This window comes from Trachemys scripta, chromosome 1 (assembly GCF_013100865.1).
Source record: "Trachemys scripta elegans isolate TJP31775 chromosome 1, CAS_Tse_1.0, whole genome shotgun sequence".
Classification (NCBI taxonomy): domain Eukaryota; kingdom Metazoa; phylum Chordata; order Testudines; family Emydidae; genus Trachemys; species Trachemys scripta.
The window spans coordinates 170,939,162-170,962,830 of record NC_048298.1 but is presented as its reverse complement, the minus strand read 5'-3'; the positions used below and the strand labels follow the sequence as shown (position 1 = coordinate 170,962,830).

Below are 23,669 nucleotides of genomic sequence, written 5' to 3'. Positions count from 1 at the left end.
TTTACAGAAACCACACATAGAAAAGACCTGCTTAACTATAGCTGTATTTCAAAGTTTTGAATAAATAAAAAATAAAGAATGCAAGACTTTGATATGTGCTTGTATAATTTGTTGAGGTATGACCTCAGTTTGCAAGCAGACACTTGCAGTAGTTTTCTTGATTTAAATAGTAGTATCTACAGTAAGCCTTTTGCATGTAACATGCCAGATCTCCCTTCAAATCTTTTGTTACTCTGCAACATGGTACCAGACCACAGCTCAATTTTCTAATCTGTGCTACAGCTACAGCAAATATTTTTAACTATATTTGCTGTATGTAGGGAGCCTGATATAGGACATACAAAGCAAAAAATATCAACATAATTTTATTTAATAAATCTCGCCAACATACTTCTCCAAACCACAAGCAATAAGGGCATTTGTTCAATACAATAGATTTTTTTTTTAAATCCTCTAAAAAAAAGTATATCCGTCAAACAAAAAAACAAAACAAGAGGTCCAATACCAAAAACAGTGGGGAGGGAGAGAAAAGAGGAATGACGGTGGGAAAGGACAATACAAAAAATTATCATTGAAATAAATGAGAAAAATAATTAAATGTGAGGCTGAAAGGCACTCAGATATGAACACTTTGATGGAAGTCCTGAGGATTTCTTTAGAGGAGATTCATTAAGATTGTATAGTATCTCAGAATCACAATGATACACAATCGGACTTAAAAACAGACAGTGAGATTTAGCCTATATGAAATCAGAGTATAGCCACAGACTTCAATGGGACCAGAATTTCACACACTGGGGGTTCTCCGACTCCTCCCAAAAAATCCTCAGAAGGGCAAGTTGTTTATTTCCCCCTCCCCCTACCAAAGTAGACTCTCACCAGCATACCACTATTTTTATTCTTTCTTTATTATAGGTTTAAAAATAACTACTTTTAAATTCCCTTTCAACAGGTTTTAACAAGTATATCTTGACAACACTACTCAGGTGGAGTAAGAACCCTCAAACACAGTGCACTGAGCCAGTTCACAGCTGTTGGCGCCAACACCTTCATACCTACCATACAAGCAGCTAGTGCTATAGAATCATAGTACAAATGTTCAGTTCATTACAGAAAAAAGGCTTCATCAAATTGATCTGGCCTTTCATTTGGCTGGAGTAAGATAAGTAAAACAAGATTCAGTTTTACACGAGTCAAAACAATCTGGGAGTTGTGATGAAACGGCTGAATTACAAAATCTAGTGTAATTCTAGTTGCCTGTAGTTGACCATGCTTTCTTCTTCTTAAGACTGTAAAACTGAGTTACAGTGTAAAAGAAAGCAACATTTCTTTGTAATATGTTTATTCCTGCAGGATTGGTAAATAAAAGGCAAACAGGTCTTGCCTTGTAGAGGCATGAATATTGATCCTGCTGACATGAGGCTTCAGGGTGCAACATCAAGCCAGACTTTTATGAATAATGTTATTGTCTTCGATCTCATGCACTCTGATAGTGAGTTTTCTGAAACACATCACCACCTCTCAAAATTAACGTGTCTGCATGTCTACATCCCAATTAGACTTAGAATATACAAGACTGTGAAGGAAAAAGGAAAACAAAGGTGTCTATATCAGTGTTGTTCACTGGTCATAATCTAGTGGACTGAGGCCTTGGCTACACTTACCAGCTAGTTCGACGGCTGGAAATCGAAGTTCTGGGTTCGACTTATCGCGTCTAGTCTGGACGCGATAAGTCGAACCCAGAAGTGCTTGCCGTCGACTGCGGTACTCCAGCTCGGCGAGAGGAGTACCGCGGAGTCGACGGGGGAGCCTGCCTGCCGCGTGTGGACCAAGGTAAGTTCGAACTAAGGTACTTCGACTTCAGCTACGTTATTCACGTAGCTGAAGTTGCGTACCTTAGTTCGAATTGGGGGGGTAGTGTAGACCAAGCCTGAGACTCACATTGTCTCTTCCTAAACTGTGCCAGATTTCCTGTGTGAGCTTAAATTATGTACCTCAGTTCCCTCATCTATAAACTGAAGATATTTCCGCACCTCATCAGGGTGCTGTGAGCAAACCCATTAACATATATGAGGAGTTCCATAGTATGATCAAGGAGATTATGCACATCTATAGATTGATGGATCAGAAATGTAAATAAAAAACAGAAGGCAGAGCACAACAAAAAAGTGGAGGAAGAGGAGAGATTTTCAGCTAGTCTATTAAGAAACCTCTCTCCCTAAAATATACATATATTAAAGCTGTTATTCTGTCTTGAGGTTTTGGCAGCAAGAGTAAGCCTCAAGAGTGTAGGGTTTCCCTCAAAACTCCTGAGGGTGGCAGTTCTGATATATTTTCTACCCCTTTGAATTTGCTACTTTGAAAGCCTCCCCCCCGCACTTTTAACAATAATGTCATAAGCAATTTAGATTTTTATTTTTCTAAAAAATTACATTACTAAAACATACACATTTCACTTGCTTCCCCACTCCCTTCTCTAAAAGTTTGGGAGAAATACAAAGTGTGTTTATGTCACCTCCATAACCCATCCAGGGAACTACGGCCCTTATGAGCAGCTGGAAAGAAATATTATTCCTTAGATCCTAGTTGCATATTCAGCTCAGCCATTTCTGCCCAACTACCAGAAGCAAAACATAAGGAGACAAAATTAGTTAGAAGAAGTCCATGTGTTTCAAGTCACTTGCCTCAGTTTGCCCTTAACTATTTCACTTTCCTTTCTTGGAAAAAAACAAACCATTCTTTGATGGCACTAACCAATTACAATAAAGGGAACTATTTCAAAATTGTAAGTGAACATGACATATACAGAGAGGATTATTTTCTAAAGTCTAAATTAAAAAAGGTAAAATACTCATAAGCAAATAAAACGTCTTACTATATATCAATTGCTATTCTGAGGCTCAAGTTGCTGCTTTTATTTGTTTTTAGAAGTAACAAAACATAGGTTTAAAGCTCAGATCTGAAGAAATATTGTTTTCCAGTTTCTATACTTTAGAGTAGTGTTTCTCAAGTTTTTCCAATACCAGGGACTGGCTTACTTCCTTCCTAACCCATGTCAGAGAGATCTCAGGGACCAGCACTGGTCCACAGATCAGTCGTTGAGAAACACTGCTTTAGAAGAACAAAAGTAGTGGTCATATCTCTTCTCAAATCAAGATATAGGAAAGACCTTTTTTCCTTCTTGTCTATAAAGATGCCAAAGAGCAACAACCCTCTCCTCTCCTTTCTGCTTTGCTTCTAGCCCGGTTTTCAATTTAACCCTTCTAATTTCGTTTGTTCATTCTACCCCTCCTCCCCCGCGGGCTTAGGGCAGGTCTACACTACCGCTTAAATTGATCTAATTTACGTCTCTCGGGTGTGAAAAAGCCCACCCGAGTGACGCAAGTTTCACGCTGTTCACACCAACACTATGTCAGCGTGAGATGCTCTCCTACTGACATAGCTTCTGTTTCTTGCTGAGGTGAAGAAATTATGCTGACGGAAGCGCTCTCTGGTCAGTGTAGCGCATTTTCACCAGACACGCTACAGCTGCACTGATGTCGTGCTACAGTGTAGACTTGCCCTTATATAACCTAAACATTGAGCCTAGCTAACCTCCTAATCTGCACTGAAGAACTTAATTGGCAGTAGCGATTCAATTCCAGGTGCACTTACACACCAATGATATCCTGCATATGATCCAGTCGAGTCTTTCCCTTCTTTTGGAGTTGAAGCCATGCTTATCAGAGTCATGCATGAACTCCTTCTTGGATAAAAGTACAGTTGGCTGCTTTAGTCATGTTGAGCCTCAGCAGCTTTTGATAAAATTGCCCACTGATCCCTTATATATCCGGAGCTGCCCAGAGGTTTGAGTCCTACTAGATAACAATCAGTCCTGAGTGAGAGAGAACAATATGCCTTGAGTGATGTATTTCACAGGCTAGATCTTTGAGGGATCCTTACATAAGGCCTTTAGCAACATCATTTCTAGACATGGATAGACTGCATCATCAGATATTGATGGTACAGTTCTCTCTCTTACGATACTCTTGTGTACAACCAAGTCATTACATTAGATCATATGTGTCGTCCTTCTCCTATCACTCCTACTTCTCCATGGCAGAAGGTTTATTTGTTTCTTTCCTAGTGGAAGGTCTTCTTTTGGTATCAAAAGGTAGGATAACTTGTCTTCTCTTGCCTGTACTGTCCTTTTCTTTCTTGTTCCTTGTTTCTGCACTCTGAACCCCCACTTCTCAGATGTCAGTCATTTCCCATCCAAAAACCATTCTTTAGCATGAGACATTAGCAACAGTGTTATGCCCGATCCTCAGCTAAGGAAGGAGAAGCATTTGAGGATCCAAATACTGGATGAGTTAGATGCCAGGCAAGTCCCCCAGCATAAATCTAGAGCAACAGAGGGCTGTTGCAGTTTCTGCCAGCTGCCAAATGGCTCTGAGTGCTGATAAAGCCATTGGGGATTGTTGAAACATAGGGATAACTCAATTATACTCCCTTCTACCAGGCACACTTCATACACTGGTCTTTGGCCTGCTAAATCATATTTAGGGCCTCTTTGTGCTCAAGATGAAGTGATTAAGTGACCACAGAGCAGTCAGGAGCTGAACATTCAATGTCTAAGACTAGAAGTACCACCAGAGATGTCTAAGGTGAGTAAGGTTACCAGTGACCTATGATGGGATGATGCACTATCCTGTTTCTGGGGCATGGAAACATGCAGAAGCAGAACACAACTACATGCTAAAGAGTAGAACGAATATATATTATACCAAAAATAAGAAAAACTGTTATAGGCTATGTATACACACCCACTAATAAAGCCAATTTACATGGTTTCATTTAAACTTGAAGAAAGGTTCACCATGACCTGATTTTCAGAAGTGCTGAGCACCAACTCCCATTGACCAGAACTGGAATTGTAAAGCCCTTTTGAAAAATACCATCTTACTTTGAACACTGAGGCCAAAATTTTCAAAAATGATTAGTGATTTTGTGTGGCTCAGGTTTTGGGTGCCCAACTCAAAATACCAAAAATGGGGTCTAAATTTCAGAGGGTAAGGATTTGACTTTTTGAAAGTCAGGCTGCTGTAAGGTGTCTAAAGTTGAGCAGTGAAAAACTAAGTAACCATTTTATTTTTTTTAAATCTTGACCAGAGTATATATTTGCTTCTAAGAACACAGACTCTTTCATTTTGGATAAGTCTTTATGTCTATGGGACATTATATCCTAACATCTATGAAGCTGAGCACTTGATCTTTATTATGCCACTGTAGAGGCTAATAGTAAGGTGAAGAATCTTATACATATGAACTTAAAACAGTGAACTGCTTTATAGGTAAGTGATCTTGTATATAAAGGCAGTTGAATAATTGGATAAAAGGCAATACCACTACTCAGAATGCAAGACAAATATCTTGCCTGGGGATATGCAGATTTTACAATGCACAAAAATGCTAGCTAAGCAAGTTGTAGCGTAACACTATCAAGCTCACTCATGAAAACGTTTAACAATCCCAAAGAACCCCAATTCAGATTTATGACTAAAGGGGCTGGATGAGTCAAAGCTAAAGGCTACATATTAAAACATCATCTTACAAGAGAATATTGATTATACAATTCCTTCTGATAGCTATTAAAGAGGGTTTTACAAATTTAATTGGCAGGCAACATTTTATCCATAAAACAATGTTTCATGTCCTCTTAAAAAAAAAGAAACCATTTGAGAATACAAAATTACTTCAGAACTGATGGCTACTTATTTACCATGTAAGTTAAAAAAATATACGTTTGAGATTTTAAATCCACAACATAAAAACAGATCACAGTTATGATACTATGCTGCTGGGTTTTCACATTATTGCAGTATATCAGCATACAACTCCAGGTAACATGTCGCACTATCCAACAAATATTTTTTGACTATGGGTTAACAGTGTTTAGGAATAGAAACAGGACAACTTGGGTGATGTTGATATATAATTAGATACACAAGGACATTGAATAAAGGCTAACAATCATGTTTTCTGTCCAAAGTGTGTCATAAATTATGAATTTCATTTTAGTAATATTATGCAATGGGTTATTCTAGTTTACAATGCATTTGCAGTAATTTATTTGTATTGCGAGAATATTAAATGTTACTTCTAATATGGCACAGAATTCGCCATGCTTCTTGGTTGTGGGTTTTTCCATAGGATAGACAGTAATCCACACTATTTTTGTTTTTTTTAAATCTGTAAGCTGCTTTCAATACTGACAAAGACAAAGTTTCATTGACTCAACAGGAGGAGAGAAAACAAGATCAGCCCAAATGGTTCATTATTTCCACTTATATACTATAGTGTGGTGGCAACAGTGGCAATTACTTGTCCACCCAAGGGCTGTCACATGGGCTAACATATTCTGTTACTCTTCCTGTACAATAAAGCATGTGAGGCTGTTGATGAGAAGGCTTGAAAACTTGGGGCTGCAATGCCATCAGCACGCAACAGACGTGCATCTCTCTATTTTTTTTTAAGCCACGTGATCATCATCTTCTCCACCTCCTCCCTACCCCCGCCTCCTGACCAATGTGTAGTCAAGTGAGGGCGTTGGACATATGACAGTTGGCTGAGGTTCAATCCAGAAAAGTTGAAAGTGATACTGGCTAGTTGAGGGAAGCATATCAAACCTCTATGCCTTACGTGCACACCCCCTCTCTTAAAGTAGGATATTTACAAACATCTTTTGCCCAAAAGGATCACAGTTGAATCTCCTATTGCTCCTAAACTGCTAGATGACATCAAGGGACAAAAGTACCCAAATCTAGCAAGGAAATTATTGCTATTTTTCTAGGGCCCTTGGCATGCTTATGTATGCCTTAATTATCTCCAGACTGGGTTACAGTGATATCTATACAGGGCTACCCCAATATCCATTCTGCAGTTTGTAGTTACAACCTGCTTATCATAGTGATGGACAAAGGGCTAAAAACTCTAGTTCTCCGAATAGTGCACTGGCAACTAATTTCTTTCACAGTTCCATTCAAGGCACTGACAATGATCTAAAAAAGCCCTATGTGGTTTAGATCCTGACTGCTCAAGAGGATTTGACTCCTAATTTACTGGCATAAGTGTTGGTCAACCGAGGTGCTCTCGCTGTCAATAGAAATGAAAGTCTAAAGGCTGGTAGCAGGGTATTTTGAGTGGAAAGCATTACACTCTGGCATTGACTTCTCTCATTGGTTACATACACTTTGTGCTGAACATTGAAGACCTCTCTCCTCTCCTAGGGGTTAGAATCAAGGGGAATTGTTATTTATTGTGTTTGGACAGGGTGAGAGAGAGAGAGCGCGAGCGAGAGTTTTCATCAATCAACCTGTTCAGTGTTTTAAAAATAACATACATGTGCCAAGAGACTATAGGATGGAAGCATTTCATAAAAAGCATTTCATAATACTGTGTGTGAAATAAATATCTAAATTAAAAAGTAACAAAATATATCTCTATCCCGATATAACGCTGTCCTCGGGAGCCAAAAAATCTTACCGTGTTATAGGTGAAACTGCGTTATATCGAATTTGCTTTGATCTGCCAGAGCACGCAGCCCCGCCCCCCCGAAGCGCTGCTTTACCGTGTTATAGCCGAATTTGTGTTATATCGGGTTGCATTATATCAGGGTAGAGGTGTAAATGTTTAAACATACAATATACATTTTAATTGAGTGATTGAATATATCAAGCCACCTTTATAAAAAGCTGATGTTTCATGCACAAAATGCAGGTTTCTACATCCAAAGTTAAATTTGAAACATACAGTGTTGGGGAAACGGGGGGGAGAGAGGGGAAAGAAGGACAAAGATCCCAAGCTATATCACCAGAATACATGTACTAAAGTTATTTTTTTCTAATGTTTCTCAAAGATTAACAAATTTTACCTGCCAAAACCTGGAATTCATGCCCTTAGGTCTGGTGTTCCTCTTACAACAATTAGTTGATACCATTCATTACCAAGAACCAGAAAGAGCCTTGGGTGTTAATGATGTCATCAACTATAAAGGGGAAAACATGGAGTTGTGAAGGCTTGAACTTCAGTCTTGGCAAAGAAGAGAGAAAAACTGTTATAAAAATGTGTTTTGAAATTTAGCTGTTTTTAATTTTGGTCTATATGTATATGCTCTGTCGGTTAGCAGCAAATCCAGGCTATTTCTTTGCAAATGCAGGGGAGTCCTTGGAAGCAGAACTAGTGCTATTCCACACTGCAAAGGAGGAGATAGAGGGTGCCCAATCTCCTGTGCAGCACAGTGATCAACTCCTTTGAGAGGGAAGGGTTGACAGAGTCACTGTTAAGTGGATCATCATGTCCTCTCCATGTAAGACTTTGGCAAGAGTAGCCTCTTTGGCCCTGACACTGGGGAGTGTTATAATAACTGGGTCTACAAATTTACTCTAATTGTGTACAGAAAAAAGTATTGAAAGTGCATAAGATGTCACAATAACTGTTGATGGGAAAAGGAATGATAGGGACACAAAGACTGAACTAGTCTTAACAGACAGGCCTACGGATATAACTCAAGGACTAGGTTAAGGTGATGCCTGGTAAGCAAGAAAAGCATGGAACTGAAAATCAATGAACCAAAACTGCTGTGTCAGAAACTAGGCCTAATTGGTGGACAAAATAATAAAGGAATGAGTTATTTCGTTCACCAATCCCATTGTAGGTCCGTGAAGAAAAATTGGCTACTGGATTAGCTTCACCATCATGGCTGCCCCACTGCCAATCATTTCATGGGACCCTGGACTTTCATTATCTTGATCCTGAGAGATAGAATGACCAGACTAACCCAGATGACAATGCCATCTCTACCAGTTCCAGGTGAGTCTCAAACACCACCTTGGATAAAACAGCATCAGACTAACAACAAAAGCTCTAGCCCATCTCAACTAACTTATTTTCCCCAAAAGGACAGTCATTACCATCCAAGAGACTGTCAGATGGGGGGTTTCCCTTCTAAAAACTCTCCCCAGCTAAAGGGAAAGGGAACAAGGGATGCTGTTAAAATGAAAGCCTTACTTAATACTTGACATTTCAAACACTTGTACTGTCTTTCCTTCTTTTCTATACATTTAATAACAGGTTTAAAAAGGATTTGTAAATGGTGTTTGCCATGGCATTAAGCAGGCTGATGTCTCTTGTACGCCTAACCCCAGATCTTGTTGAACACTGTTTAATGTTAGACAATTACTGGGTTATGTTAACGCCTTTAGCCCATCTAGTCCATCTAACTTAGAAGAACAGAAGTTAGATCCTCTCCGCATCCCATGGAGGTAGTATTCCTCCCCTTGTATGCAACTTCCCAGGAAGAGGGGGTTACTCACCTTGTGCAGTAACTGAGATTCTTCAAGATCTGAGTTTCTGTGGGTGCTTCACTTTAGGCGACTGTAGAGCAGTGCCTCTCAGGAGAAAGGAGGGGCTCTGGAGTTAGGCCTGAATGAGACATGATCAATGATGTAGTGTTGAATGAATATGGGGAGATATACGAGTAGCTGCGTTGCATATGTAGGTAATAGGCACATTGTGCAGGAAGGCAAGTGCTGTAGCTACAGATCTTGTGGCGTGTGTTCTAACCCAGGATGGGGGTTGTAGGTCATGTTGTTGGTAACAGAGCTGAATGCACTTTGATATCCACCTGGAAAGTCTCTGCTTAGAGATGAGTGGTCCGTGGTGGAGAGGAACAATTTAGGAGTTTTCCTGAACGATTTGGTCCATTCAAAATAAAAGGCTAGTGCTCTTCTAACATCCAGGGTGTGGAAAATAGCTTCTTACCTGTTCTTATGAGGTTTAGGGAAGAACGTAGAAAGATAGATAGGCTGACTAATGTGGAAGGAAGAAGGGACTTTAAGGAAAACTTTAGGGTGAGGTCTGAGAGTGACCTTGTTTTTGAGAAAAACTGTATAGGGTGGTCCAGCCATAAGAGCACCAATTTCTCCCATGCATCTCACAGACATGATGGTGATTAGGAAGGCCACCTTCATAGAAAGATGTAAAAGAGAACATGGGGGCAGTTGTGAGAGATGAAAGCACTAAAGTCAGGTCCCATGGGGGCCTTGGGTTTCTGGGTGGAAGCTGTGCACTCCCTGGAAGAATCTTTTGGTAATTGGATGAGCAAAGACAAACACCGTCCACCTGGGATGTTGTAATGGCTGCTAGATGCACCCACAGTGAACTCACTGAAAGGCTGGAATTCTTAAGGTAGAGCATGTAGTCCAGGACCATTGGCATAGTGGAGGTGGTAGTGATTTTTTTTGTTTAGGCACCACATGTGGAATCTCTTCCATTTATGTAGGTAACTAACTTGTTCTGAGGATGCTAAAGACATCCTGCTAAGCAGCAGAAGGCCCACTACACAGGGCATCTCCTCACCCTGGAGCCACTGAGGAGCTAGGCCGTGAGATGGAGATACTCCAGGTTTGGATGCAGAGTCTGGCCCACATCCTGAGAGAGGAGATTTGGAAGTAGCAGGAGAAAATGCATGGGGCATGACAACATCTGTTTCAAGTATGGGTACCAGGTTTGTCTGGGCCATGCTAGTGCTATCAGGATGACTTGGCTTGATCGATTCTGATCTTGTGCAGGATCCTGGACAACAATGGGTTAGAAGGAAAAGCATACAGGAAGGATGTGTGCCATGGAATGAAAAATGCATCACCGCTGGATCCTGATCCCAGACCCGCTCTCGAGCAAAAAGCTGGACATTTGTTTTTGTTTTGTGGTGAATAGGTCTATCACGGGGAACCCCCTTGTTGAAATATGCTCTGGATCATGCAGCTATTGATTTCCTCACTTGTGGTCATTCGAGAACCTTCAACTTAACACATTGGCCATGATATTCTGAGACCCCAGCAGGTAGGTGGCTGCTATGTTGTACACACCATGTCCAAGTTTTATGGTCTCCGTACATAGGGAGTGTGATCTCGCTCGTCCCAGCTTGTTTATGTGCAACATGCTGGGTCCATTGTCCATCATGGTCTCTATGTTTTTGTCTTTGATCAGAGGCATACGTGTACAGGTATTGCAGACTGCATGTAATTCCAGTACATTGACATGGAGTGTTGATTCAGAAGGAGATCATCTTCCCTGCACTACAAGCTTGCCTAGGTGGGCACTCCACCCCAGTCGAGAGGCATCTGTTGTAATTATCAAGTCGGGAGTAAGCTAAAAGGAACACCAATACAGACTTTGTATAGGTGAGTCCACCGCTGTGATGAGTCCTTGACCTTCCTTGGCATACTCAGAAGTTTGTTCAAATTGTGTTTGTGTGATGTGAATACAGTCCTGAGCCAACCCTGCAAGCAGTGCATGTGCAGTCTGGCACATTTCACCCCGTACATAGTTGTTGCCATGTGACCTAGTAGCTGAAGACAGGTCCTGGCCAATATCCTTGGGCTGTGCACCAAGGTACTGATGAGGTTTGTTAGAGTGGCGAATCTCTGAAGAGGTAATGATGATGTTGCTTCTAGAGAATTTAGGTGCGCACCAATGAAGTGGACTTATGGGTGTTTATTTGTAGACTGAGACTGGTGAAGAGTGACATTGTCTGGTGCGTGACTGTGATGGCTTCTGCCCTAGTGTGAGACTTGATTAAACAGTCATCTAAATAGGGATATATCATGACCCCATGACTGCGAAGGTGGGCCGCTGCCACAGCAAGGACTTTGGAAAACACCCAGGGGGATGTGGAGAGGCCAAAGGGTAGTACTGTATATTGGAAATGGTCCTGTCCCAGTACGAACTGAAGACATTTCCTGTATGTAGGGCATATAGTAATGTGAAAATGTGTGGTTTGCAGGTTGAGTGTTGCAAACCAATCCCCTTGTTCCAGTGCTGGAATGATAGTAGCTAACGTAACCATCCTGAATAGTTGTGTGATGATGAATTTGTTCAGCTTCCTGAGATCAAAGATAGGTCTCCATCCTTTTTCAGGGTTAAAAATAATGGGAATAGAAGCCCCTTCCTCTGTACTATACTGGAACTGGCTCTACCACGCCCAGTTGTAGGAGATGCTTCCCTTCCTGTCTCAGGAAGGGCTCGTGAGTGGGGTCCCTGAAGAGGGACGGGGAGGGAGAGTGAGAAACTGCATGTCACAGCCAGTCTTGATGATTTCCAGTACCATCTGTTGGAAGTGATGGTTCGCCAATTTGGATAGAATGGTATTAGACAATTGGTAAAGTGATGGTTGGTGGGAGGTAGTGTTGGCAGCAAAAGTTGGGAGAGGTCTGGCAAGCCCTCAACCGAACCTTCAACTCTGTTGTTTAGAGGTTGATTGTAAGATGTGGTGGGTTGGGAGGATCATGGTCTGCATCTGGATGATCTCTGTCTATGCCTCTGGTTGGTCACAGTCTATGCCTCCGGTTATCGTATTGTCTCGGTTGCTGTATGTACAGGGCCTGTCTAGGGCTATGTCTACACTACCTGCCGGATCAGTGGGCAGTGATTGATTTATCGCGTCTAGTCTAGACACGATAAATCGACCCCCAAGCGCTCTCCTTTTGACTCCTGTACTCCACCGCCGCGAGAGGCGCAGGCAGAGTCGACGGGGGAGCAGCAGCAGTCGGCTCACTGCAGTGAAGACACCGCGGTGAGTAGATCTAAGTACGTTGATTTCAGCTACGTGAATCAATCCCCCCCCCGCCCCGTCCCCCAGTATAGACCAGGCCTAGGATGCTGCAATGTATAATACCTGCCTTGTTTGTGTTCTGTTACAGCTGTATAGATGCAGTGGCCCTCAAATCTTTCAACGAATGGAGCAGCTTGTCAGCGAACAGTTTTCGACCCTCAAACAAAAGGTCTTCTACTGTAGCTCTACCATAGGGAAGCCCAACAGTCAAAGCCAGGAGATCCAAAGCATAACTATGGCAGTGGTGATGGTCCTTGCCCCTGTGTAGCAGAGTCCAGAGAGACTTGGAAAGCAGTTCTAGACAAGAGATGGCCCTCGGAAATGAGAGATGTAAACTGCTCTCTTTTGTCCTTTGTTATGTAGTCAATAAAGCCAGACATTTTGGAATAGTTTATATGGTCATACTTCGCCATAAATGCTTCATAATTGGTGATCTGGAAGTGTAGTGTTGCTGATTAATAGGCCTTATGGCTGAGTAAGTCCAGTCTTTTCCACTCTTTATCTTAAGGGGTGGGGTTCATCAATTACCAATGAAATTTGTCTGTGTGTGAGATTAGAAATTCCATCACCTTTTGAAGGGATGTAATATTTTTTAGTTGCTCTCTTACATGTGGGTGGGATGGTAGCTAGGATCTGCCAGATGTTTGTGGCGGGTTCCATGATTGCTGAGTTAATCCAAAGGGAAATCTTGGAGGATGTGGACATGTGAACAAGGTGACCAGACAGCAAATGTGAAAAATCAGGACAAGGGGGTGGGGTAATAGGAGCCTATATAAGAAAAAGACCCAAAACCCAGGACTGTCCCTATAAAATTGGGACAGCTGGTCACCCTACATGTGAAGCATGTCCAAAAGCTCATGACATGACTCGGAGACGTCCTCTAGGGTTACCTGGAGTGTCTCTGCTATTCTTTTGAAGAGCCCCTGGAAATTCTTGAAATCATCTCCCGCATTAGGTGCAAGGGGCATAATAGTCTTATCTAGTGAGAATGAAGTGCAGGTGGCAAGAGCTGCCTCCTGAGCTAAAACTTCTTTCACCTCCTCAAAGTTGGGTTCAGGAGGGGCAGTTGGTGACACCGTGGATCGTGGTGAAGAACGCCTATGTATTTCTGTGGTGCCACCTAAGGGTCTCGGGTAAAACTGCCTATAAGCTGTCCATGAGTCCCAGAATGCCCATTGAGGGGGGAAGGACATAGGTGGGGGCCCCCCCAAGGTGTCCATACCACCCTTGAAATTCAGATCCTGGTGGAGGCTTAGGGCACTCAGGATGTGAGGATTGAACACTGCCTTGCACAGGTGAAGAGTGTTGGGAGGAAAAAGCCTCCCCTTCCTCATCTTCATCCTCCTCACTAAAGAAAGAAGGAGCGACTGTAGTTGGTGGAGTGAGCAGTAGCAAAAGTACCAAAACAGTATCGGTACAGAGGAGAGGTGATTCTGGTACCAGGGCAATTTTCAGGTCCTTCGGAGCAAGAAACTGTTGAGGCTGTGGTATTGACAGAGATACCTGTGTGAAAGGCAGAATGGAGAATTGTGGCGATACCAGGGGACCTTACAGTGCCTTTAGGAAAGGAGCCAACAAAGAGCATGCCGAGAACAGAGTGGCAATCCACGGTGTAGTGTCTGTGCTATTCAACATAGGGCCAGTGGGTGGTGCTGTTGCCTTTTGTACTGCAGTGTCGCTCGGTGCGGAGTGCTTTGTCTGTGCTGTGGAGGTGGGGTGGACGAGGCAGTCTTCTGCCTGCCCTCTTTCTTAGAGCCTGCCCACTTAGGGAGTGCAGCTATAACAGTACCACCAGTACCGGAAGTCCCTGACGACTCAAAGGTACTAAACCGGGCAAGGTCAGTACCGAAGTGGTGGACGGAGTCAGGGAATGTTTCCTCTTTGACACGGTCTTGGTATGGGAAGTGTTAGCTCTCCTCTTTCCACGTCCTTTAGGAGACAGGTCCCTTCCTTTCAGAGTGTGTGCGTGTGGGGAGGGGATCTTTCGGAAGCCACCTGCAGTAATAACGTTTATAAACATCCACAGCATTAGCTGCTCATTCACTCACTGTTCCATTCCCCCCCCCCAAACTAAAATAAGGAAGCTAAGTTTGAAGAAGAAATGGAAGGGGAGGAAAAAACAACACACCTGGCTCTCCCTCAAGCCCCACGGTTGCTTTGGTCAAAGGGTGCAGGAAGAAATAGGGGTAAGGAAGGATCTCATGTTATTTGATGGGTTAGGCCCCTCTTCAATACACTTTTCCATAACAACAGAAGCCACTTTTGAGGCTCATCTTTTCACCAGTAAAGTTAATAAAGGAAGTGAGACACTTAATTGGTGTTTGACATTTCTCATTTTATGAGATAGCTACCTTATTCAGGAGCTGAACAAGAACACTTAGATTCTAAAGCCATAGTTCTGCTTCTTGATCTTAAGGGGAATCTCACATTTGTAACAACAGACTTGCCTCTCATTCAAGCTTGAGATCCAGAAAGGGACTCAATCGTTGCAATGCTGAGCATCCAGCACCTAACTTTTAGGCACCTAAAAAACATAGGAACAACATTGTATGTCCAGAACCAAGTTAGGCGCCTATGCTCCCTTTACAATTAATGGCGAGAGATAGATACCTTAGAATGCAGTCCACAACAGCCAACACAGTAGGTGGGGAGCCCCCTAAGCTAGCCAATGGGAGATGCCAATAAAAGGGGTGTGTGTCAAGCCCAGCCCCTTTATCAGAGACAGATGCCTAAATCTAGGCTCCAGGAAAGCACCAGTGACTGGGCAAGGCTTTATAGCAGATCACACAAATAAAATTTTTCCAGGTCCTTTAGTACAGAAAGTGTATAAATGTCTGTTTTCTTGCTTAGAAAGAGCCAAGTTTTTACCCATTCCTTGAATATGAAAAACTAGAAATATTAACAGCTCAGATAGCAAAACAATTTTCTAGCCATTCCATTCCATCAAAAATGGCAAATTCCTGAGTCAGTAATGATTTACATGAACAACACCTCTGTGGTCTTCACCATGAGTGTGAAATATTTTGAAAATTACTCCAAAGTAACTTCTGAAATGGCAAATCAGGCAGCCATTTTTAGATTCATGTTGGTCAAAAAACAGAGTTTGATAACACTATAGACAATACAAAACAAACTGCATGAGCTCAACAAGTGACTGGTTGAGTGCTAGCTCCAGCATTATGTATAAACTAATTTGGCAAAGCAATCACCCCCTAATAGGACCAACTGCTACACCAAGTTTAGGGTTGTGAAATAAAAGCCATTTCAGTTACTTGAGCAAATTAAGTATCAAAATACTTTTGTTATATTTTCTACTTCTTATATACCGAGAAGTAAGAGAATCAGGTTTCATCAGAATTGTCCAAGAAGATTCTTTTTCACACACACTGAGTGTGAAAAACTTCAGCTTCAAAGGATAAGAACAGTTGAAAATAGGGTGTAGTATAGAAACCTCTTCTCAATCTTAACTCCATTAAACTAATAAAATAAGATAGCCAAAGAAATCCATTAGGCACTCAAAAACAAGCAACCCTTAAATGACTTATTCTAAACAAAATTTTAGCATGGATGCAACACATTTACACTAGACACTGAACCAGGCTGCTACTTAGTTGTCACTAGTTTCTGTTTTTTTGTTATTGTTTGCTCCATTTGAAGTGTCAGATTAAACCATAATAATTAGACTATTTGGCAGGAGCACATTACCCAAAATACTACTGGATTTTGTAGCTTTTAGTCAAAGTGCATGGAAATACTTACATCCTACCGGCTCTGAGCCGGAAAGAGTTCTGCACGCTACCAAAGTGTTCTTTCGTTAAAGCATGTTAGTTGCATGATTTTCCTGATCGAAATATTAGCCAACAGCAGAACAACAGTGGCATTTGACCACTCAGAGAGAGAGAAAAATCACTGTCCTTGTGGACAAAAGTAAGAATCTATACAACAGCTAGCGGTAACTGAGATGAAGCAAACATTTGCGTGCAGCATTAAGGAATGCAGCCAAGCGTCTGATGTTTGAAATACTCCTTTCTGTTAAAAGGCATCTTGAAAGTCATGCTGACCCTAAAATCCATCTTTGAAGCCACATCAAAAAACTTGTTCTCTCCCTTGATAACAGAACCATAACAAAAACCACAGTAATCCAAACTGGAAAAGAAAAAAGGGTTCTTTTGTTATGCTTTTTTAAATCTCCACAGGTAGCAGAGTTATTGGCTATAAGTGGTTTCCAACCAGAAGGCCAACTGGGTATTTAAAGCTGTGTTCTGTTATGAAGAAGGAATTTACTAATGTGTGACTGGTCTCCTCATACTTAGGCTGGAGTCATTGCATCTTCAACCACAATGCTAGTACAGACAACTTTGACTACATTATAGCTAGCTCTACTCCCTCAGGCCCTCCTCTGAAAGAATTACTGTAATTCTATTTACTACAATAAATAAGCTTTTACTATCCAACAGGTATTAGTGTTAAAGAGATGAGATACTTATCTTCATGTATATGCTAGTTTTAAAATTGTAAAATTCTTACATTTTGTCTAATGACTTAAGTACTTTAGAAAAATTTACATTTAAAAAGCTAGTAATCCTTTCAGTTACAGATTAACTTTTTTTTTTTTTAAGTTACTTCTTCCTATGATATTGATAGAAAACGGTGGGGTTCAAGGAGAGAAAATCATTTGTCAGAAGCATTTTGGGAAGTTTGTCAGCATCTTCCTTACTGAATAAGCAGAAAAATCTAAACACTGTTGGTTTACTTCATCCAATGGGTAGACCACCAACTGGCACAGACTTTTTGGGTCCTCAGATTTCTTCCACCTGTTCTATCAATCCTCAAACAAAACTTTCCTATAATGGAATACAGGAACCAGTTTTGCCCTCTACTAGCTAGAACTATCAATGAAAACCATGTCTGCACAGGCAACTCGACCACATAAAGCTATTTCAAAAGGCAAAAAAATCCCTGTTCATCAAATTTACCACTCCTAATTGAAGAGCACTAACTTGTATATCCTACAATAACCAGGTAATGAGAGGGAAAGCAGACTGAGTAAATTGGGATGCACTTGAAAGCCAGGCAATAGAGCATGCTGTAGGAATGCAAGGATTTCCATTGTGGACTCATGAATCCAGCCAGTAACAAACTCTCACTCTGCCCAGGAGATCATTAAAGCCTTGAGCATGAATTTAAAAACACAGCTGTATGAATTGATTCCTGGCAAGAGAGTGTATGGTGAGTCAGTCAGTCAGTCTCTCTCCACAACTGAAAGCTTTCATTTTTCAGTCATATCAGTTTGATGTTCCTACCCCTGCTGGGGAAAGATATGAGAATTCTATGAGCTATTAGGAACAACTGCCCAAAAAAATAGGGAAGGGGGTGGGCAAAGTTTAAGGAATGGGGATTACTCAGGATAGTGGCCATATCTCTTACACGCCATCTCTTCCCCCATCCTTTTGACCAGAGACTAAAACAGAGATGGAGGTGTGAAGGAGGAGAGCTCCTCCATTCCAGCATTATGAGTAATTCAAATTTCAAGTGTATCCAATATCTACTAGCTCCAGGCTGACGTGCAAGGAGGAGCATCAGAGAAGATTACATGGCCATTAAAATCCTAGCACCATTCCCAACACCTGTGCTTCTTTCCAATAAACTGCACCTTGATCTTGCTAGTGGGAACCTCTCCCCTCATCCTATATCCCCCCACCCCAGTTTTATATTGGTCATTGGCTAGTAGTTTCCACCACACACCATCCTTCTGGCTAAAAATTGTTTGACAAGTTTTTCAGTCCCTAGCCCAGGGGTCAGCAACATTTGGCACACGGCTCGCCAGGGTAAGCACCCTGGAGGGCCGGGCCAGTTTATTTACCTGCTGACACCAATCGCAGCCCCCACTGGCCACAGTTCGTCGTCCCGGACCAATGGGGGCAGTGAGAAGTGGCGCAGGCGAGGGATGTGCTGGCCGCAGCTTCCCGCCGCCCCATTGGCCCGGGACGGCGAACCATGGCAAGTGGGGGCCGTGATCGGCCGAACCTGCCGCGTCAGCAGGTAAATAAACTGGCCTGGCCTGCCAGGGTGCTTACCCTGGCGAGCCGCGTGCCAAACATTGCCGACTCCTGCCCTAGCCTTTGAGAGTGCCACTTAGGCATATCTTTTTCTATTGAAGGCAACAGGATTTAGTCCATTAACTTCAGTGGGAGCAAGAGCAGATTTAGAAAAAAAAAAACCCAGCTTCCTGTAATGAGAGAGAGGAGGAACAAAAACAAAAAATCCCACCACTTCTGAACCTTTTCTGGATTCCATTTTGAGAGAGAGAGAGAAGGAGGAGGGGCCAAGTGGAACTCACTGGTTATATGGAAGTAGAACTTTGAATGCCACATTTTCAAATCTGGCTTTAAACTTTCAGTTTTACAGCCACATTTTGATGTTCAAAAACCTGATCACAATCTGCTAGATGTCTAAGTGACCTAAGTTGAAGGCACATTATACCTCCAGCCACAAAGACTGGCCTTTTAAAAAAAAAAAAAAATCTTGCTCTTTGACTAACTGCATCTAAACCCCCCCCCCCACAAAACTTAAAAGAAAACATTATCTCCTATTCACCAGTAACAAGTCTCCCTAAATCTTGGAGACCCCAAAGTAGAGAATAGATGCAGTTCTAATTTTCACACTTCTTCAGCATGAAAAAAATCAAGAAAAAAATCTGCAATCAAGTTAATTTCATTCTGTTGCTCCAGATTCAGGGAATTTTGTGTGGGAGAAAAGAAAGAAGGGACAAAAACTAGACAGGGAAATCTGCTAGTTAACCTGGAATAGAGGACACATCCAGGTACAGTCCCAGCTCAATTTATCCTTATGAAAGTAAGTTTTCCTGGTACAGACAGCTGGCAGAGTAGACCTACACAGAACAAGTTATTAAGAACCATAAACATTTTTTCTTCCAATTATCTCTTCTGGGAAGAAGCTAATATGGAAGAATGCATATAAATCCAAAGTAGAGAGAGCAACAACATTTTTTGCCTGACAATAGCAGTGGGATACAGAGAGTCCCTCCCTTTTAAAGAAAAAGACAGAGCTTTACACATTAACAAGAGTACAAGAAAATACAATATTTAGCAGCAAACTTGTAATGGTTAAATTAATGATATGATCTATAAACAAGCATTTTATCACTGACTGTAATAAGTTAAGGTTTAATTCTTCAGGCACAGTATTTAATTTAAATCTTTCAAAAATGTTTTCATTCACTGACCAACCAGGTGCCTTGCATTACCATAACTTTACTCACTCATCTGGATCATCTTCAATTGCATAAAAATCAATTAAGATAAAAACTCCTACTTGGTCATGTTAGTGTCCCTCTCATTCATCTAAACTAGAGAACAAGGTTTTGCTGAATTTGATATAGTAGATTTTGCACTTTCATGATCATACTTTGATATACGATGAAAGAAGCTGCAAGTTAAATGTGCAGACAGACAAATGTGGTCTAAGTGTTAGTTGGTAAAAACAGTAGATAAACTCATTGGAGAAGAAAAAAAATAAATGGAAGTTATTTTTAAAACTGCAAATCCAGTGTGTGGGACAAACAGTAGGTGAATATCATAGTAAAAACCACAGTAATCATGATGAACAAAGTCTATATAATATATTCTCCAGCACCGCTTGATGGGGTACTTAAAGACAGCAGTTTTTGTTCACTTTCAAATTCTCTATCAACGGTACCCTGTTAGTATAATCCTATCTTTAATCTACAGGCATGATAAAATGCCCCAACACACACAAATCCAGCTCAAACAGGGGGATTAATGGTCATTAGTTACTATCTCTTCAGTGATCTCTCCTTCCTCCATTTATCATACTGGCACTTCACGCTACACACGTGAATAAACTTTAACAGAGAAGGTGAATGAAAAATAATCTCAAAGCAATCTAAGGCTATAAATTAAAATTGAGAACGCAGGGGGAAAGGAGGAGGCAAGTGGGGCGATTTGTTCTCGGTGGCTTCAATTTGCATCTAGCTCGGTGGCAAAGAGCACTCAATCAACTAGACATGCAAACTGTTAGGATGGCTACATTATCCGAGCGACAGGGAGAGAAACAGACATGGAATTTAAGGTTTAACCCATTCACCTGCTCAGCTCCGAGAGAGCCGCATCCAGCTGCCCTATTTTAAAGGAGCCACCCTCCGTGCAGGGTCCCAGAGCCCGGGCTCCAGCCCGAACCCACACATAGGAAGTTTTAGCACATAGGAAGTGGTTCATTTTCCTCACCAGACTGCTTCGTGTCACCTCTGATCGGGGATAGATTTCACGCAGTTGGAATTAAGAATTTCAGTAATCAGACTATATGATTTTAACATGGGTGCCATGATTCCAGCCACTCTCTCACTAAGCAAAGGGTACTGGAGAGAAATACTGGCCATGCAACGTGTAGAGACTTAACAACCTCCCCAATACACACATTATTTACGGTTGTTATACATTGGGCCACTCGTGTAACTACAGATCCCACAGCCTCCGAGATGCATGTTGTAGCTTGTCTAAAAGTTACCACACGAGAGCAGGATCTAACTTTTTGAAAAAAGCTGAGCACCGTGAGATGGCTAAAACGAGGAGTACTGCACGCTGCTTTGGAAGCATAAAGTCATTAGCTTTGTTTGGCAAAATATTTGTATATTTCAATCAAGGGTGGCCTGAAAGTAGCTTCCTACAGAAATTCACGAGAGATATAGCTATTAATTGTTAATAGCCCTTTCAAAAGAGAGAACTCTGACCTAGCTCATTAATGATGCAAGAAAAAACGTGTCCTGTGTAAGCCCCCAACACATACTAATTTCCCTCTTTGTAATACCTATAATCTATATCTAAATCCAACCAAGTAGAACAAATAGTTCCTTCCTACTGTAGGATGTGAGTTATTTCCTGCAGTTTCTTCATAATCAGTTTTAATTACAACCCTAGGTTACATCAAACAACTAATAGCCCGTTGCTGCGGCCGAGGGTGGGTGAGGGGGAAGAAAAGTCCGTGCTAAAAGATCCCAGGCGATCCAAGGCCATTTGTTCAGACACAAGCCCTATCCTCCCCTCCCTCTTGTTTCCCGTCCCTAGGACTCCAGGTTCAATCACAGGCAGTCTACAAAGCAACCCATTTAGAAATATTGGGAGACTCGGGGAAAAAATAGGTTATTCTTCCCCTCCCCCTTTAAAAAAAAGCATTTTCTCACACATGATCTGATCGAGAGCAAACTTAATTTAAAACGGAAAAAGAGAGAGGCTGGAGCTCCAAAGTACAAACTGGAAAAAGCATCTTCAGTGAGTGAAACCAGCATAGCGCTGTGCAAAGAGAACTCAGAGAGAGAGAGAGAGAGAGAGCGCGCTCCTTACTACGCTTTGGCATGTAAAAGGTTTCCTTTCTTTTTTTGGTGGTTACCTGAAGAGAGACATATTAATCCAAAGAGGTAAAAGTGAGCAAACTCCGCGATCATTGTCCTCAGGTGGCGCCTGCAAATAGTCTCATGCCAAATGGGAGGGGGGAGGAATACAAAATTAAAAGCCCCCTCCGATTGTAAATCCACAGAAGCTTAATATAAGCAAGGTTTCCTAATCCTCCAGGAGTTAATAGTGAGTACTCCCCGCAGAAGGTATTGTCAGCAGCACCCCAAGTCTTGTAACTTCTCTCCCTTGCCCTGGATTTTCCTAGAAGGGGCTTTGACACTTCCTGGGACCATCAAAAGCGAAGAAGAAAACAAAAGATCCGCAATTTTCTGCAGCTTGGATTCTCTGTGCCCTGTTCGCAAGCTGCTTCTCCAGCCTGGGACTTCGCCTTCAGCACCCAGGCCACTTGCAAGTATCCCAACAGAGCACTGCCCCTCCGAGACCATAAACCACTGCAGCACCCTAGCAGGCGGAGAGAGGAAAAGAAGTGCTTGCTGCGACTTGAGCCACACAAAGTCACTGGACATCCGAGGCAGGCGCAGGGGTGACGGCTGCTCTGGGTGAGGGCCCCGGCTCGGTGCTTGTGGCAGGCTGGAGGGAAGAGTGAGGTGGAGCAGCAGCAGCCTTTGCTCCCATCACTTGGGGGGGAAAGCCAGGAGCGGAGGCAGCAGCAGAGCCTTGCAGGAGCCACGCGCAGCAGAAGGGTCACCCCAGCAGCAACTCCTCGCCCTGCCCTGCATCTCCCCCCTCTGCCCTGCAAGCGGGCATGCAGACCTCTCCCTTCCCGGAGACAGACACAAAAGAGAGAGGAGAGCACAAAACTTCCAAGGGCCACCGCCCCCCACCCCCCCCCCCGGCCCCCTAGTGCAGCCGCGGGAGGAGGAGCAGCAGCCGCTCCTTCGTCTCCCTTCCTGCAAGGGTAGGGGTGCAGCAGCAGCAGGCGGGGTCTAGGCACCGCGGCGTCTCCGTGGTGCTCTGAGCAGCGTGTGAAGTTTCTCGTGCCCGCCGTGGGTCCCCCTGGTCCCTGCTCCAGCTGCGGGGCTGATGCCGCCCGAGGACACCTTAAAGGAGCCGCCCCTAGACAAGCCCCGCACGCCCAAGGCGGAGAGGCGCGCGCCGCGTGGCACGGGACCAGGCCGCCCAGGTCTCCCCGCAGCTTGAGAGGTGAAGCCCCAGCGTGTAACGCCACTGAAAGGTAACCAGCGAGGGCCCGGGCAGGGTGTGCGCGGAGAATGGAACATGCCGCGTCTCACCCTGCATCCCTCCTCCCCCCGTGCAAATGGAACTTCCCGGTCTAGGGCTTCAAAAATCCTCCCGGGTCCAATCACTTAACCCTTCGCTACCAAAGGCACCAAGGCTGTAAAGCAAAGCGCCAGAACTGGCTCCAGCCGTCTGGTGTATTATTGCATAGGAGGGGCGCAAGAAAGGTGTTGCGTGGGCTGCCTTCCAAGGAAGACGCATTGTCTGGGACACACACGAGCCGAACAGCCCCCTGTCCTGAGTAATGCCTGGGTGGACTCTGAGCAAAGTTTCACTCTATTTCTGGGGAACTTGCAGCTATCCATGCAGCAAGCAAGGAACCCACA

At 42.9% G+C, this 23,669-nt stretch overlaps 1 protein-coding gene and 1 long non-coding RNA gene across 4 annotated transcripts in view; one reads left to right on the top strand and one right to left on the bottom strand.

Moving 5' to 3' along the window:
• The window catches only part of ROBO1 (roundabout guidance receptor 1), a 1,057,321-nt gene that overhangs the window by 404,968 nt on the left and 628,684 nt on the right, over nt 1–23,669 (bottom strand). The window contains exon 1 of one of the 3 annotated variants that reach the window (XM_034792373.1): nt 22,079–22,909. The exons of the other annotated variants lie outside the window; for them this stretch is intronic. Within the exon in view, the coding sequence (XP_034648264.1) occupies nt 22,079–22,133 (55 nt within the window). The 5' untranslated portion in view covers nt 22,134–22,909. Of the gene's footprint in view, nt 1–22,078; nt 22,910–23,669 lie in introns of those variants that run through there. 3 annotated transcript variants of the gene reach the window in all.
• The window catches only part of LOC117888731, a 56,482-nt gene continuing 55,758 nt past the window's right edge, over nt 22,946–23,669 (top strand). The window contains exon 1 of the long non-coding RNA XR_004648365.1: nt 22,946–23,278. This is a non-coding gene — a long non-coding RNA (uncharacterized LOC117888731). The remainder of the gene's footprint in view (nt 23,279–23,669) is intronic.